Source organism: Podarcis tiliguerta (genome assembly GCF_965153285.1).
Source record: "Podarcis tiliguerta genome assembly, chromosome: 1".
Taxonomy (NCBI): domain Eukaryota; kingdom Metazoa; phylum Chordata; class Lepidosauria; order Squamata; family Lacertidae; genus Podarcis; species Podarcis tiliguerta.
The window spans coordinates 60,900,177-60,917,791 of NC_139534.1; the positions used below are offsets into that span (position 1 = coordinate 60,900,177).

At 41.2% G+C, this 17,615-nt stretch overlaps 1 protein-coding gene and 1 long non-coding RNA gene across 9 annotated transcripts in view; one reads left to right on the top strand and one right to left on the bottom strand.

Moving 5' to 3' along the window:
• The window catches only part of CHID1 (chitinase domain containing 1), a 92,227-nt gene that overhangs the window by 57,429 nt on the left and 17,183 nt on the right, over positions 1–17,615 (bottom strand). For all 8 annotated transcript variants that reach the window (XR_014508081.1, XR_014508082.1, XM_083428093.1 and 5 more), the window contains one exon: positions 9,356–9,448. Coding sequence is in view for 6 of the 8 variants with exons in the window: in XM_083428093.1 (XP_083284219.1) it covers positions 9,356–9,448 (93 nt within the window). In the remaining 2 variants the exon portion in view is untranslated. The remainder of the gene's footprint in view (positions 1–9,355; positions 9,449–17,615) is intronic.
• On the top strand, positions 9,974–17,612 carry LOC310672045. Its single transcript, XR_014508361.1, has 3 exons — positions 9,974–10,135; positions 14,962–15,204; positions 16,007–17,612. It is a non-coding gene; the product is annotated as an uncharacterized lncRNA (long non-coding RNA).

Sequence of the window (17,615 nt, forward strand, 5' to 3'; positions counted from 1 at the left end):
GTGAGGTCAAAGATTAATGCAAAAAAGGTGGGGGGTTGCTGCTCAATAGGAGAGTGCAATCTTCACTTTGGAAGCAAACCACCTATGAATTATCTGACTCATGACATTCCCAGAACCACCATTATACAGGGGACAGTTATCTGAGGGCATGCACGGTATAAAATGAGATTGCTTAATACAATGTAATAGCTCAGCAGCTTCGTACATGGAATTAACCTTGCTCCTTAACTGCTGCCTCTGCCCATTTGGAGCTCATCTCAAAATTTTAAAAGAAAGATGACAACGAAACAGATGCCCTTTGGTGAAGAGGGAAGAAAAGCTCTGCATGCTACCAAGCGGATGACTTCTTTTAAGAGGCAAAGAAGCTTCCATTTCTGATATTACCCAAAAACACTTTAAAATAGTGAGCATAAAACTAAAGCAATTCAGCATGGAAGCGAAAAGAGAGAGAGATGAACATTACCGGCTGCTCCTCCATACAGGCTTTTAACATAATTTCAGCTGATTTTTGTCTCCTTTTTCAAACACACCTAAAGGCCTAATTTTCTGTGAATATTCTATGCTGATTTGAAGGGTCTCATTCGTATAAGTGATTAAAGCCCATAAGCTAGCTGGTGCTTAGTTTCTCCAGCTGAAATATCCTCAGTTTATCCAGTAATCTAAAATACACATAACGTGCATACAAATTGCTGTGTGCATGCATGAAGGGACATTTCATGAGCCATAACAATCGCCATGACTCAAAGTCACCCTGCTATATATGGGTACAGCCATAGGACTGCAACCCGTTCTTCTGAATTGCATCCAGACTTAAATCTTTTTGTAAAACACTTTGAGGTTTTTCACAATCAAGCAATGTGTAAATTTTATGAAATAAATAAAAGCAGACTCCAAAAATACAACTATTAATGATAAAATGTAAGAGCAGCCTCACTGGACCGTGCCAAAAGGTCAATTCAATCCTGCTTTCAACTTCCCACAATGCATACCCATATTCTTCTGGAAGCCCAGAAGTGGAGCTTGAAGGCAGTAGCTATCTCCTTCTGATATTCCTCAGTGGTATACTACTGCCATCTGGAGATTCCGCACAGCCATAGTGGCTGCCATTGGTAGACCTCTCCTCCATATATTTGGTCGACTTGCCTTTTAAATCTATCTAAACAAAGAGCCATCTCCACAACTTGCAGCAGTGAATTAACTAAAACAATGATGCACTGTGAGAAGCAGTCTTCTCTCCTCGCTCCTGTGCCTCCCCACCAAAAACAATCCTGACTCTGTCAAAAACCAGCCCTCATTTGAAAGATATATCCAGTCAGCACAGCTAGATATTTTGGAACACTGTGTTTATGATATTGTACACCGTGTCTGCATTTCAGTGTCGTGAAGCCACATAAGATTGTTTGAATATTACTGCATATTCCAAAAGCCATAGGCCTTAAGACTCATTATTGATAATAAATAAATAAAAATCATATCCATGTTGTAGAAATACATGGTGTTTATTTACTAGCTTGACTTCATTTATTCTTTTGCATTTTCTGATTCTATGGTCAATCCATTTCATTAGCTGAGCACAAGGAATTATATGTGAGAAACTTCTCTTTATCCACTACCTCCATACCATGCATAAAGTTATAGACCTATATTATACATATAAATAATAATAATAGTAACAACTTATTTATACCCCGCCCATCTGGCTGGGTTTCCCCAGCCACTCTGTGAGGCTCCCAACAGAATACAGTCATACCTATGTTGCGTTTGCTTCACATTGCGGCTTTTCGGGTTGCGAATGCAGCAAACCTGGAAGTGTATATTTCCGGGGTTTGCTGCACGCACATACGCAGAAGCGTTCTGCACGCTTCGCGCATGCGCAGAAGCACTTTATCACGCTCCGCGCTTGCGCAGAAGCGCCACTCTAGTTGCGGACTTTTCGGGGTGCAAACGGCACCCCGGAACAGATCTTGTCTGCAACTAGACGTACCACTGTATTTAAAACACTTTATCTCCCCCCTGCCCCGCTCCTGAACTCAGTTATCTTTTGACTAAATGAAAAAGCTCCAAAGAGCAGGAGTATGGCTAAGTACCTAAAAGCACAGGTCCATGACTCCAATTTCCATTAAAAAATTGCATATGCTACTTTATATCTGTAGGTGTCTATATTAAGAAATTAAGATGGTAAACAGAGGGGTCTCACCAGCACTGCAGTTCATGGGGCACTCAGTTATCTAATCTGCAAAGTTTTTTAAAAAACTAAAGAGAAGGAGTAGGAGACCCAGGGCTCAGGTCTCCTGAGTCACCCCCTAACAATGCTCCTGTGCCAAACATTTGAAGCCCTATTCCTGGCATTCAGAAAGAACGTATGAGGGATCAAAGTGTGGCAAGCATGCAAGCCTTCCCCACCCTCCAATACATAGATTCATAGACCTATGGGTCAGGGCAATACATTTTGGGTATACAGGCATCCCCCCCCCCACTTGCGCGCAACCACATATACATGTGACGCTGGGGCCACTACTGGTGGTGGGCCCGTTCTTATCCCAAGACTTGGGCACCTTTGCCAAGAGAGTTTATTAAAAGCTTTTTGAAAGTCTAAGTATATACAATCTAGATACGCCATTTGCCATTTTGCTGTTCAGACTCCACAGATATCCTTCATGTGGGAGGGATAGGAAATTCAGCATTGATGGAAATTTCCTAGTAAAAGCACAGGCCTTCACTTTCTTTGAACTACACTCATCAGGACCTTCGCACATCAAGAGTTATGGATACTACATTCAATAATTATGGCAAAACACATGGTCATTACACACATAGCATGCATACCAAAACATAACCACAGTCTGGGAGGAAGAGGGCTTTTCTGTTTGTTTGTTTGTTTGTTTGTTTGTTTGACTTTCAAAAGCCATCAACAGGCAGCAGAATTGCTGATCATCTCATTAAACTGAGAAAAGCTAACAATCCGATAAGGTTTATTTTGCTGAGACTGCATAGCTTTAATGTGCTTTCTTCAAAGTTGTGAGGTGTACAAAAGGTAGAGATAAAAGACAGCTGCTGAATTTTAACTTTCAACAATACTTGTCCTGCTTCCCCCCAAAAAAACACAAACAATTGTTTTGCTCAATCAATAAACACCCTCCCAATCTTACAAATGCTTTCCTATAGTGAGGACAGCACTACCGTCAAACTAAAGCGCTGCAGGTGTGATGAGACTGAACATCTACCTACTTGAAGGCTGCATTTCCAGGATACTACTTGTGCTTCTTTCCAAATGGAGGAAGCCTTTTCAGTGAAACCAACAAGCCGTAGAAAGTTTTTATTGCAGGTTACTGGAAATGTTCTGATAGACAAGGAGAGTAGTAAGTTATATCATTGCTTTTAATAGCCAAGCAAATATTACTGTTTTACTGCTTGTCTGCAAGTGGGTTCACCCTTGAGGGCAATAAAAATCCCTATAAAAGAAACACAGACTACCTGTCCTCATCTGTGATGTTATTTATGATGTACACTCAATTGAAAGCAGCCTTTAATGTCCCTGCTTTCTAAATAAACGTATCGTCAACACTTGCTAACATCCAGTATATATCACAAGAAGTAGATACCTCTTTCCTGAATTGCTGGGATGAGTTGCAGACTACTCCAGCAAGTTCTGGTTCAGTACTCCAATTCTCTCTCCTAATAAGTGGTATGCTGTATCAGGCACTCAAAATCTCCATGGTACTATTTACTGGACAACATCTACAACAGAGTTGCCATACGTCCAGTTTCTGCCCGACATGTCCTCTTTCTCAGTGTAAAAATTCCTGTCCATAGGATTTTTTAAAGTAGGCAAAATGTCTGTGTTTTTTTTTGTTTACGTGTGGCAACACAGTCTTGCTCCCGTAGCTTAGTTGTAGAGTACATGCTTCACATGCAGAAAGACCCAGTTTCAATTTCTGGTAGCGGCAAGCCCTCTCTGAAACTTGAATCACTGATGGACAGTAGAGACAATAGTGAACTAGATTTGTGTGTGTGCCTGTGTCATACAGTGATAAGCTATGTAACCTTTTTTTTCTTTTTGCTCCTAAAATGCAGTTTTCAGCTCAGATTATTTTGACATGCTGGGATCACCCAGGAAGGCTGAAGAATGAGAAAGTGTATATGTTTACATTTTATGTATATGAATACTTTTTGTATACATTTTTAAGGTGGGAACGTGAACTTCTAAAGCCTACATACGGGTATTTACAATGAGAGTCGTCGTAGCGAAGTTGGCAAACGTGTTCTCTTTTTCGCTCTTCAAAATATGGCAGCCCTAACCTACAATACATTCTAGCTGCAATGCTAGAATGCAGATGAAGCTGAACTCCAACTCTCATCTGCCCTAGTCAGCTTTGTCAATGGTCAGGGATGATAGAAGTCATGGTCCTACAACATCTGGAGGGCACCACGTTGGTTATTCCTGGGATAATACATCACTTTCCCCAGGTATTTCTTCTTGCTCCCCTCCACAGTATTTCTAGATGTAGCACCCTAAAACTCTCCCAGGGGAAGTCAATGAGAGCTGTCAACATCTATGGGAGTGAAGGTGATAAGACACCAAAGGGCCCTGGAGAAAAGGCCCTTTCTGTATGTGCAACTTTCTATCCTGTACATTGAAAACTGGCACATCAGGGAAAAGCTTTCTCCCCACCGTGCTAGTTTTCACACTCTAAAGTCTTGTGAAACCCGCACTTGCAGTTTGAAGTGGTACACGCCAGGAACAGGTTTACCATCTCATCTGTCATTTATGACAACTAGGCCCAAGAGATACACTGGAGCGCCATTTATATATGCAGTATATATAGAGAAAATCTGCAAAGCCCTTCAAACAATGCCATATGCTAATTTTGTGTTTTGCATATTGAAAATTAATGCTAAATTGTGGTAGTGAGTTGCCCAAGGCCACACAGTGAAACACTTGTTCAGCAGAGATTAGAATTGGCACTTCTCAGTTTTTTAATTATGTCAGATTTCTGTATTCCACCTTTCCATCAAAAACAATCACATGTCTAAGGCCAGCACTGAATCCACTATAAACATTGGTTATTCCACCAATTATGCCTACCCTGAATTCACGCAGCGTAAAAACCTTGTGGAAGAACCTGCAAAGGTAACACAATTTTGATACTTTCCAGTTTCCCTCAATGTACCTTCAGTGGAATTTAATGAAATATCTTGCATTTTCCAGAGGTTAATTACCCCCGCACCCCCCTTAAGTACCAGTATTTTTCAAGCCCTTATACTCTTCCTTTAACATAGCATTTTTCATCAATTTGATCTTAATGTGAACTGAATTGGTATGACAGCAACCCATTAAAAAAGAGCATCAAACTATGTTCTTCCTTTTAGGTTTTAATCAGGGCAGAACACAAAAGGAGCACTGTTTTAGCCACTGGGGTGTCCTGCTCAAAAGGGTGATATTTTGCAAAATAGTCTCAGTCTACCTTATCAGACTTCTACCAGATATGGAGTCTACAAATGTTATTTGATTCTTTGCCATATCATTTTCTATGCCTTTTGCTGAATGGCTGATTAAATCTACTCCAAGTCCAACACATGAAGGATATTAGATTATTAAAAGTACACTTTCCATCATTTGTAAAGGTTAGACCCAAATTGATTCTAAAGTGACAATGAATAAAGATGACATAGTATTAAATATGCCAATGAAAAGCAGATTCCAGCAGGAGCTCTGTAATTCTATGAATCTAATTTACCACATATTGCCAGTCTAGCACTTAAAAAAAATATATCAAAGAGACAAATGAGAATTTTTATGGATTCCGCCTACAAGGCAGGAGGAAGTCCTTTCAAGCCAGTCAGCTAAACCATAGTTCAAGATGCTGGGTGTGAAGAGTGCTTTCCTTGTATGAGAAACAAGCGCCTCAGTTTTGAATCTATGTAGTGCCAACATGTGTGGCATTTTACAGAACAACATGAACAAAAAACACAGGTCTGTACCAAGAAGTTCATGATCAGGGCTGTCATGCATGCTACAATTCTGCAGGAGGAAAAATATGCAACGTGTTCATAACTCAGCTCCTTGAAAACGTCACCTTTCATACATGCAAGACAGTTCCTAACCCTTACAGTTGCAACAAATATGCTTGAACATACTGTATTTTTCGCTCTATAAGACGCACCAGACCACAAGAGGCACCTAGTTTTTGGAGGAGGAAAACAAGAACAAAAATATTCTGAATCTCAGAAGCCAGAACAGCAAGAGGGATCGCTGTGCAGTGAAAACAGCAATCCCTCTTGCTTTTCTGGCTTCTGGGATAGCTGTGCAGCCTGCATTCGCTCCATAAGACGCACACACATTTCCCCTTACTTTTTAGGAGGGAAAAAGTGAGTCTTATAGAGCAAAAAATACGGTATATGGTGGGCATTGCCAGCTGAAATCTCGGGGGGGGGGGCAGCCAAACAATCAGGGGAGAGGCTAAATTAGCCTTCAGTGCTCCATGTTCTTCTCTACTATGAAATTGTACATGTTTATGCAAATAATAATAATATTAAATAAATTGTGTGAAGTCAGAAATTAGGAAAATATACTTGATTTTCATGATTTATACTGACTGTGCTATTCTGCCTTTCTTGGTACAGTATTTGGATTACCTGGGTGCCTCTCCCCGTGCACAGCCCACATCACCCCCAAATCTGCGTCAGTGGGTTGGAAGAACCCCCAGAACAAATTAAGAGAGCACGCAGGAGGGGAATAGCGTTCTTTTGTGCAAGAAGATGTTCCCCTTAGCATGCAGTGATTACACTTTAATCCAATTATGATAAATCTAATGGGCTGGAAATCAGATTATATTGCCACAGTGGTTTCCACTGGCCTTAAACATGGCAGAATTCAGAACTATTTGTCATTCCCTGTCCCCTCTAATTTCAGTATAATGCACTTCGGGGGAAGTGCTCAAAAATATGCTCGAGACCAAGAAGCTGCTTATGGATTTCCAAAAGGCCCTTATGCGGAGATCCACAAAAGAATATTCATTCTTAGTAATAATGTACTCTGCAGGGCAGCTAATGCTCTGTAAAAGTCACTTCATTTGAGCTGGCTTGTCCACAATTGTCCACTGAAAAATACATCTACGTACCAAATCATGTATAGCAATTCTAGCCAATTCTATTGAGTCAAGGGGGCAAGAGAATATTAAATTTGTGAAATTGCCTACATTCTACTTAACATTCAAAATATATAAATGCATTTTGCAAAGTCTATTGTTTGCTGCAATTATCCTAGATCTTGAAAAGAATGCATTAGCTTCATGATAAGCTTTGTGGTAATAATGACTGATAATGTAGAAGCTGCAAATGTGTTTAAGAGCACTCATTTGCTTTCTGTAGCAGACTACAATTAACAAGCTGGAGCAATCTGCTTTAAATCTAAAATAAGAAGATAAAAACTTGACTGATCCATGTTTTGGCAGTTCTTAACTGGGATGTGCTGGCCTCCTCGTATTTTTGTATTAACAACCTTGTGCTGTGTCCAACATTTAAAAAGGTATATACAGTATATACTATGGGTAACAAAAATAATTACACAAGAATGAAGAATCTCAACAGGAGTTTTAAATACATTTTTTTCAAACTTTACTTCTGCATAGTCTCTCCCTGCAACACAAATATGAAGATGCAACTGCCTAATCAAGCATTTTAAATGCTGAACTGTGAGGTACTCTATTGTTCTAAAATTGTCTGGATGGATTGTGCTTTAGTTGTGTTGTCGCATTTTATTTTGAACTGAATGCCACGTTGGGATCTAAAAAGATGAAGGCCAGTTTGAAAATAATTTAAATGAATAATAATTCTACAGTATCCTGTGCACTGGGCAGCATCCTGTACAAGGTGACAGGGCCCGGGGCTCTTGCACTGATGTGCCACAAGCAGCACAGATGTTTCACACATGCAAATGCAAAGGCCAGTGCAGCTGTGCTCTGTAAGGCCTTACACAACAGAGAAGTAGCGGATGAGGGCAACACACTGTAGGATCAAGTATAGGGAGAGAGAGGCAAGGCTATCAACAGAACAAACTACTGGGTGATGCCACTGACTCCAACATCACAAGTACTGAGGTTTGAAGGCCCAAACCCTTTGCAAGCTACAGGACCCAGACTATGAAAGGGTGATTGCTTATCCCTTTGCAGGCACTCACAAGACTGAGCTGTAGGTCTGCATGCCAAGAAGGAGGCTGAAGTTATTTTAAACATCTATTCAAAACTCAGTTTCAGCTGCCAACACTGAAATATGTAAGTTCTGTATCCTCTTCATCAGACGCCATTGAGCAATTGAAACTATTCACTAATACATATGGCTAAGAAGGGCTAATGTTTCATCTAGCCAGCACAGGGATTGCATGGTTCCTCCACCAAGAGTTTAAACTGTGTACAAACCATAAAATTATGAATTCAGGGAGATTTTTTTATACAAATAAATAAGCACTGGGGAGATGAAGAAGGTGCAGATTAAATGCAGGTATGTACTGCACAACTGGCCAATTTGTATAACCATGTGCTGTTCAGTTTGCGATCTTCCTTTCCAGCTGTTTTGTACTAATGAAGGCAGCTACTTTGCTTAATTATTACAAAACAATTTACTGTGAAATGGGCATTAGCAAAATTAAACATGTGGCAGGTAGCAAAGGAAATTAAGTTACATGAAGATGGTCTTTTCGAAATGTCTGCACTCCTTCTTACATCTCCTCATTTGACCTGTGTTTACTGCAACTATACATGATGGTTTAGGACAAGGGCAGGGGTGGGGGCACCTCCAGAAGTTGCTGGACTCCAGCTCTCCATCAACCCCAGCCAGTAGGATCAGTGTTCAGATGGTACCGAAACTGTAGTCCTGCAACATCTGGATGGCACCACCTTAGCCACCCCGGATTAGGAGATGCATGGTTTTGCATACCATTACAGATCTTATTTCCTTCCAAAATTTTATAATCCATTTATCAATATAAAGACTCTAATTAAAGTCATTTCCTTAGCACTGTTTGGTATACATACCACTTGATAGTTCTTTTGCTCGCTTGCTTCAATATTTATTAAGTGCCTTGATTGGGGTTTCATAATGAATACATGCTTCTTGCCCAGAGGGATTAAATCTTAGCACAGGCACATTTCCTAATCCAAGCCTCTTAAATGTGTCCCTCTCTTCTTCCCCAAGGTGCTGAGCCTGGCATTTTTCTCCAGCGGTGAAGAGGGAATACACGCTTCGCTTTTTAGGCTGCATATATGCGCTGGTCTCTCAGCAAACATTAAACCCAAATAGCTTGAATGAAGCTGAAAATAGATTCATCTGGGATTTTCTTTGAAAATAAGACACTCACCCTGGCATGACAGTGGGAGGGATAACAAGCATCAGCTTCAGCCGCGCCTGATGCAAAGCTTCCGAGAGGTGAGTGAGCAAGTGAATCAGACCCCTGTAACAAAAACATGGTGTTAGGTCTAGAAGTAAGAAAACTAAATCGTGGAACAACAACCTTTTCTTTTTTTAAAAAAGTTAGGAAATACTCTTCCTTCATTAAACACTGAAGATACACTCTAATAGGACTTGGCCCTGCACAATCCATTCTCCCTTTAAATAGGATGTAACAGGAGATGACAAAAGAGATACTTTTATTCAGTCTTCATTTTAGGACAGGGATGGGGAAGTTGGTCCCCTCTAGATGTTGAGTTTGGAGTACAGCAACATCTAAAAGGACCAGGTTTCCCCATCCTGATTTATATGATCAAGGAATGATATGCTGTATTTTATGGATTGTATCTGAATTCTCCCCTGGGAACATTTGGGTTGAAGGAAGATCTTTGTAATGGTAATGGTAACAGCAGCAGCAACAGCAGCAAGTGACCACCATTGTACTCTCTCTTATTCAGGCGGGCAAACGCAGCATATGGTCACAATGGCCAGTATGAAAGTCAGCATCTTCACCATGAGGTCACAATGGTCAGCCTGCCTTCAGCAGGCATAAAGACACACTGATCAATCAGTGTCTCTTTCTGGAGGAAGCAGCAGCAGCAATTTGTGGGCACTGTAATCTGTTGCTCTCTCTCACTCCCATACAGAGGCTGGCAGAAGCAGGACCGTACAGGCACAGTTTGTCACCAAGGTCAGTATATGCATGAGCCTGTGGGCAGAGATTCTTCCTCTTACTAAGGTGGCCAGAAGCAGTATGTGGGCACAATGGCCACCTGGTTCTTATTTAAATGGGAATGGAAGAGGAGTGAGGAACCTGTGGCCCTCCGGATGTTGTTGGACTGCAGCACCTGTCATCCCTGACCATTGACCATGTCGCCTGGAGGGGCACAGGTTTCCCCATCAGTGTTTGAGAATTAAGGTACATATGTTCTCTTAATTCCCAGCTCTTTTCTTACTATCTGGGCCTTTCCTTCTTCCCCATCTTCCTTGATAACCTAGTGATTCCATGCCTTATCACATGGCTGGCCATGATCAGGGATGCTTGGAAGGCACTCACAGAAAAGGGAAACCTCTGCTTGAACTTTCCTTTTCCTGGTGCTGTGTGACTCTCCCTTTCAGCAATGGGGAAAAGGAGGTGTGGCAAGTGCTGGGCTCCCTTCCCCTTGTCCACAATTAGCCCAGATATGACATGTTTGCAGTCCTACAACCAGCAACAGTCATTTAGTACATTGATGTCAGAAGCCTTTTAAGTACTTGGAGGTGTTCCATTAAAGGTGGTTAACAGCCCACGCTCTGCCAGCAAAGCCAGGAGGCAACTGGTTGAGAAGAAATAATTCTCCTACATTTTTTCCTGTCATGTTGCAAATGCATCTACACTTGCAGTAGCCTCACTGTAATGTTCTATTATCAAATATCTAAAAGCATTAAGTAAATGATATGCAGAAAGAGTGGGTGAGAAGATGAGATCATCCTCCACAGAGCGAAATAAAAGAATATTCAGCTATCTCTGCTTGTACTGGGTACCCTTCAGATTTTTGCCATTACCTCTGCTGAAAATAGCAGGTGGTGCTCAGCCAAGTTTCATTGAGAGTAGACACACTGAAATTAATGAACATGACTAAGTTAGGTCCATTAATTGCAATAGGTCTACTCAAAGTAAACCTTACTTTAACACCACCCAGTGAATCAATGGATTTTAGCTTACTCAGTCAACACTGCCTGTTCATTCCAAGAGCAATCTATGGAGATATGTGGCTAACCTCTTCACCAACATAGCTCAGTCAGTAGAGCAGGAGGCTTTTAATCTCGGGGTCGTGGGTTTGAGCCCCACTTCAGGCAAAATATTCCTGCATTGCAGGGGGTTGGCCTAGATAACCCTCGGAGGTCCCTTCTAACTCTGCCATTCTATGAATGGTGGTGAGATGCTCTCCACTCGCTACATGAGGTCATCTGCTAACAGCTGTCCTGATCTCTTCCTTGTGCTTTGCAGCTTTGATTGGGGTAACATTTATTCATGGGCTGTGTAGATGAGTATACCCACTGGCACACACAATATAAAACTAAAACGTAGCATCTGCAATCTGGATTTTGCTGCTGGTGTTTCAAGCACTGTTTTCAGGGCGCCACAAAACCTAACACCACCTCACGACTAATGTGGGTTCAAAGAGATTTTACACACAGAGAGATAATATTCATCAACTTGACATTGTTTTTTATACTAAACTTGGTATTGAGCAGTTTACCCGATTTATGGCAAAGGTGGGAGAAGGATGGCAGCTTCTCTTGTAAGAAAAATCGCCCAGAAGATTTAAGTACTGGCAGCCTAACTTGTCAAGCCATCTCTCTGGCCTAACAGCACTTCTTGCCAATTCAAGGGATTAGTGGTTAACGCTCAGACTTCATTTACGTGTACTCCCATTTGTCACCCAAAATAGATTATGTAAATCAAGCATTGCATGCACTCCGCCATCCCCAAACGGCCCTAGCTGAGTGCCCATTTAAAAACATCCAATAAATTATATGTCTGCTCGTCTCTACAGTAGACTTGAGCGTTTTAAGACCATATTTTCCCATATTATCACTGTCAACTCAGATGGGAGGGAGGGAAATGCACATGCTGCATTGCATTTTTTAAAAGTATAATGAGGCTGGAGCAAACTGTCGTCATGGCAAAACATAGTTAAATATTCATTTTGTGCTTTGCTATTGTCAAAATGAACTTTCGGGTGTTCCTCTGAAGCACATGGCACTTTGAGAATCTACCCAGACCCAATTAAAAGGTGAGGTATGTATTTTAAACTTTATGACCTTGGTTCTCTCATGAATATACAATGCTGCTGGTCCCTCTTTCGCCTTCTCACCCTCCTCCCCACTACACTCTTGTTCAGACATTTCAGGTTTGTCCTTCTTGAAGCTGCAAATGATGCTGACCTCAGCAGAACATTTATTGCAGCTCACAGTATTTGTTGCATTCCCTTTAGAGTCTCAATTTAACTATAGCTAATGCTCAAGTTTGATGGTTGCTGCCCCCACAAATCAAGGATTTCCCAGAAGAATTAAAAAATAAAACGAAAAGATCCAACATAATAAAGCTGTGTTTGTAGACAGCTGACCAAAAAAAATGAAACTTTTTTTTTTAAAAAAAAGCAATCTCAGTTCAAGAATGAGTTATTGCTGTTTGTCCTTTCACTGCTCTAGGTAATACCAAGGAAGGAAGGGACTTACAGTGAGCCATTGATTAATAGGTTAAATTTCCAAGGCTCAGACTGAAGTACTGATGTGTCTACAGAAGTTTTGTTCTTTTCTTCCCACAGTTAATAAGGCACCTGAAGGTCAAATGCAGATGCTCCTGCAGCATATAGTGAAGGCAGCACTTTTCAAATAAACTATGTGATTGTGGCACCACCTACTGTTGACTATCAGCCTGAACAAAATTATATGTGTGACCTTGTTTGCACAGAATCAAAATCATGCCTGTTACAAATACCAATCTAAGGCATTTTCAATGCACTGAATTTTAAAAAGCAAGTCATTGGGTGGCAGTCAACTAAGTTTTACTCAAGAGTATACCCATTGACATTACTGAACAGAATAATAATAATGTATTACTTGTACCCCGCCCATCTGACTGGGTTGCCCCAGATACTCTGGGCAGTTTCCAACAGAATATAAAGAACACGTGATACATCAGACATTAAAAGCCTCCTGATATGGAACACCATATAATTGGTTCTCTCTTTGATAGGCAGGCGCTTCATAGGGCAGGAGCCACTACCCAGAAGGCCCTCTCCCTGATTCCCTGTAATTTCACTTCTTGCAATGAGGGAACCACCAGAAGGCCCTCAGTGTCCAGGCTGATCGATAGGGGTGGAGATACTCCTTCAGGTATACAAGGGTGTGGATGTTTAGGGCTTTAAGGGTCAACACCAACACTTTGAATTGTGCTTGAAAATGTACTGGGAGCCAACACAGATATTTTAGGACCAGTGTTATGTGGTCCCAGCAGCCACTACAAGTCACCAGTCCGGTAGCCACATTCTGGATTAATTGCAGTTTCTGAGTCAGCTTCAAAGGAAGCCCCAGTACTAAGTCAGGTCTATGAATTTCAATAGGTCTACTCTGAATAAAACTTAGTTAACTATCACCCAATGTAATCATTTGCAACTAAGGTAAAGCTAAAGGGACCCCTGACCATTAGGTCCAGTCGTGACCAACTCTGGGGTTGCGGCGCTCATCTCGCTTTATTGGCTGAGGGAGCCGGCGTACACCTTCTGGGTCATGTGGCCAGCATGACTAAGCCGCTTCTGGCGAACCAGAGCAGCACACGGAAACGCCGTTTACCTTCCTGCCGGGGCGGTACCTATTTATCTACTTTCACTTTGACATGCTTTTGAACTGCTAGGTTGGCAGGAGCAGGGACTGAGCAATGGGAGCTCACCCTGCCGCAGGGATTCCAACCACCGACCTTCTGATTGGCAAGTCCTAGGCTCTGTGGTTTAACCCACAACGCCACCCACGTCCCTATCATTTGCAACTAGCTGCTCGCAAAAGGAAAATGGTAAGACTCAAAAACCTTCAGCCTCCACCTGCTGCAACCTAAATACAGAAAAACAATGCACATCCACAGATTGGAAGAGATATGATTACCGGTAACTTAGCTGTGACAAGAGCACACACCACAGTTAATCCTTGGGCTCACATATTTCCCTCTTCTTCATGAGCAGCCTTTAAGGTTCCTCCACTTGCACATGAAGGAGAAGGGAATCAAATCTGCTTGGGTTTCTATCCATTACAAACAGCAAAATAAAACCTAGCTTAGTATGATTCAGACTTTTTCATCTCTGAATAGGTTCAAAAAGCAGGGAAACAGATAGGCTTCCAGTTTTACCATTTCTACTTTAATGCGCCGGGCGGGTTTCAAGAATCTCACCTGCGGTTACACCATGAGCTCCAGCTCAACATCTTGCAATAGACAAGCTGCTCAGTTTTCAGGACAAAAGAAATGAGTAATGTTGGCCAGTTCTAACATCCACACCCCTCCACTATACCAAATCACCAGGGGAGTTCAGATTTCTCAAGGTCCGGTCTTTGAAGCTTTCTTTACAAAGATACAAGCTTACTTGCAGTTAGTTTACTTAAAAGGCTTCTAACAGCAATCCCTACAATTGTCCAGAATGAAAGCTCATTCCTGTACATTCAGATCTTTCACTTCTACACAATTATTATTAAAGTTTGGAAGCCTTATTCTTCTCTAGATCTATCCACTCTGTACATGATTATTAAATATTGATAATAAGATCAACAAATCTTAATTATGGTAGAAAATGATCCCTTGGGTGTTTCAGGTACACATCTTTGTTTTCTGTTTTAGGTAGTTGGTAGTATGCAGAACTGAACTCCACTGTCTTTGGCAAATTTGAAAAAAATGCTAATGCTATTGTTTACGTGACTACTTATCCCAAATTTTAAAGAGAGACTAATCAGAGCCCAATTAACCTGGAGTTTTCTCCCTTTCAGACCACTTCAGCATGATTACTACCATCAGCATATAAATGTTGGGAACAGAAATGAGATGGCATTAATCCAGGATAAACCTTCTAATAGTTTCAGATCCCTCCCTCAACTTGCGATGGCTAAAGAAAAAATGATGATCCTCTAAAAAGATCAGTGAATAACAGAGTTATCACAATACTGCCACTGTGTGGATAAAAATAAGAACAGCACATCATATTTCAAGTAGTAAAATCCAGTTTTGTTTGGGTAAGAAAGAAGAACATAATTTTCCTCTAAATGTAATTATGACATGAACTAGCATGCCCAGGGTTAGAAACAAATAATGTTTGTTGAGACTGTCACTGTTCACATCCAACACTCCCCCACAGTGCATGGAACCAGATGCATTGATCCAAGTTCAGAAACCCTGCAAATATAACTGCTCTGAACTCAATTTCAAGTAACTAAGATAGATTTCATGCATTCTGAGCCTCTCTCCTATCTTTGATGCACATGTATGAAATACAGAAATGCAGTTCTAAACAAATTTGTATCATGAGTCCATGTTTTTAAAACAGAATGATAGCCATGTGGGAATGTGAATTTACAACCTCATTTCCTGCATTATTTGTGTCGCATCTGAACAAATGTGTTATCTTTTTTCTCTCCATAGAGTAGTTATACACATTTGGGTACGGCTTTTTCATATTTCAAGCTTTGTTGAAGCAGGGCAGGGAAGCGTTGTCATTCATATATGCAGATTTCCTTCACCAACTTCCCTCTCTGCACTCCAATGAAACTGACATGATCATCAGGGAAAGGCTTGTCAGCTCCATAAACTCCAGGCAGTAGAACATGCTAATTCAGAGTCTTGTGTAAATACAAGCAGCTTGTCATTGCAGCTGGAGTCACAATGAGAAAAAGACAAGAGGGCTGAACTGCTCTCTGTAAGGATTCTAATGGTGCTGGCAAACTCCCAGAAATCAGATGAGTGGCGGCAAATTTTGGGACAGCGGCTTGAATGTTTAAATTGCAAACTTCCACCTATACTCAACCTGTGTCATTACAGGGAGCCACAAGAGCGGGGAGTGCTATTGTGCTTGGGTCATGCTTGCAGGTTTCCCATCTAGATAGCCACTGTGAGAACAGGTTGCTGGACTAGATGGGCCATTGACATTATCCAGCAGGGTCTTCTTATGTTCTTATATACATGCAAATCCTGCAAAATGCCACACGTCTTCTGTGACCTCATCCAAAGGAAACCAACCACAGGTTGGAAATCTTGAAACTTGTCACTACCCTGCAAAATAGGGTGCTCTAGAGACTGATTTCAGTATTGCTTCCTAAGGGCTTGCTTGGGAAGCGATTCTACCAGACAAGAACTGCTTCCTGTTTAGCTTCTTAGCTAGCAAATAGATCCCAGCACAAAAAGGGCACATGCCCCAAAGTCCTCTTTCTCTTATGGCTATTAGATGAAAGTAGAAATTTTTACTACTCACCTGACTTTCAATGGTGTCTAGTTGTGACACTGAAGTTTTACCTGTTATACTTTCTTTGCCTTTTAAATTTCTGGTTAATTTTGTTTGGCATGTCTGACCTTGTTTCAGGATTACATAGGTTTGGAGTATTATTGCACACCACACTGGGGGTCCTGAATCAAATCCTATCAACAACTTGAGCAAGTTTCACTCCCTGCCTCCAAAAACAGCAAAAAAAAAAATCCCCTTCAGAAGGTAATAACACCACCCCACGCTCAAAGAACTGGCATGATCTACCTATACGGATGATGCAGTTAATCTATCGCTCACCTTCCCTGAAAACAGCCTTTGAAAACATTGTGATCTTGATAAAACCCCACTGTCAGGTCTAAGAGCCACATTAAGGCAAAGGGATTACACCTATGGTACTTAATGATTGTTTTTTCTCTGGCATCAGCAGACACCACCAACATTACTCTTTCAAGCAAGGTGACAGGCCTTTTTGCAACCTGAAATGGTTGGACAAACAGCAATCAGGAGATCAATGCTAATCTTGACTATAACACCTAGGATTTCTTTGTTGGCGTCTGTACCGTTAAGAATTGCTGGGGCCAGATCTGACAAGCAAAAAGTAGGGAAGAAATGAGGCAATGTGACAGTGGGAAAGAAGGCAGAAAGCCGATGCATTTATCGTTTTGCTTAAAACAATTTCCCCATACCCTCTTGCTTGACACCTTCTCATGTTACCTGATTTCACAAATAACCACAAAACCAGTGGTAACCTGTTTGCACATGAAAAGTGGGGGATGACTGTCATTTCAGGGTCCTACAGGAGGAACTGCAGCATATCTCTCTCTCATGATGCTCTAATAGTTTAGGGATATTTAGACTACATGGATAGAAAGTCCCAAGAGACACCATCTTTCCAGGCAACCATTACCCTAACTCCTACAATCACAGCTGTGGATTCCTAATATGTGCCCTAGATTTTCCTGGTGCAGTATACACTGAAATAGTCACCACACAACAGTAAACATCAGAAAAGACCCTTAGTGGAACCTACTCTGTCAAGATTCTTGACTGTAATTTACTTACACAGTACTCCTAAGCATGTTTTCTTTTGAACGAATCCTATTAAATCGTCAGTGAAACTTGACATACTAAATAAATAAATAAATAAATAGCATCTTGAAAATCCTG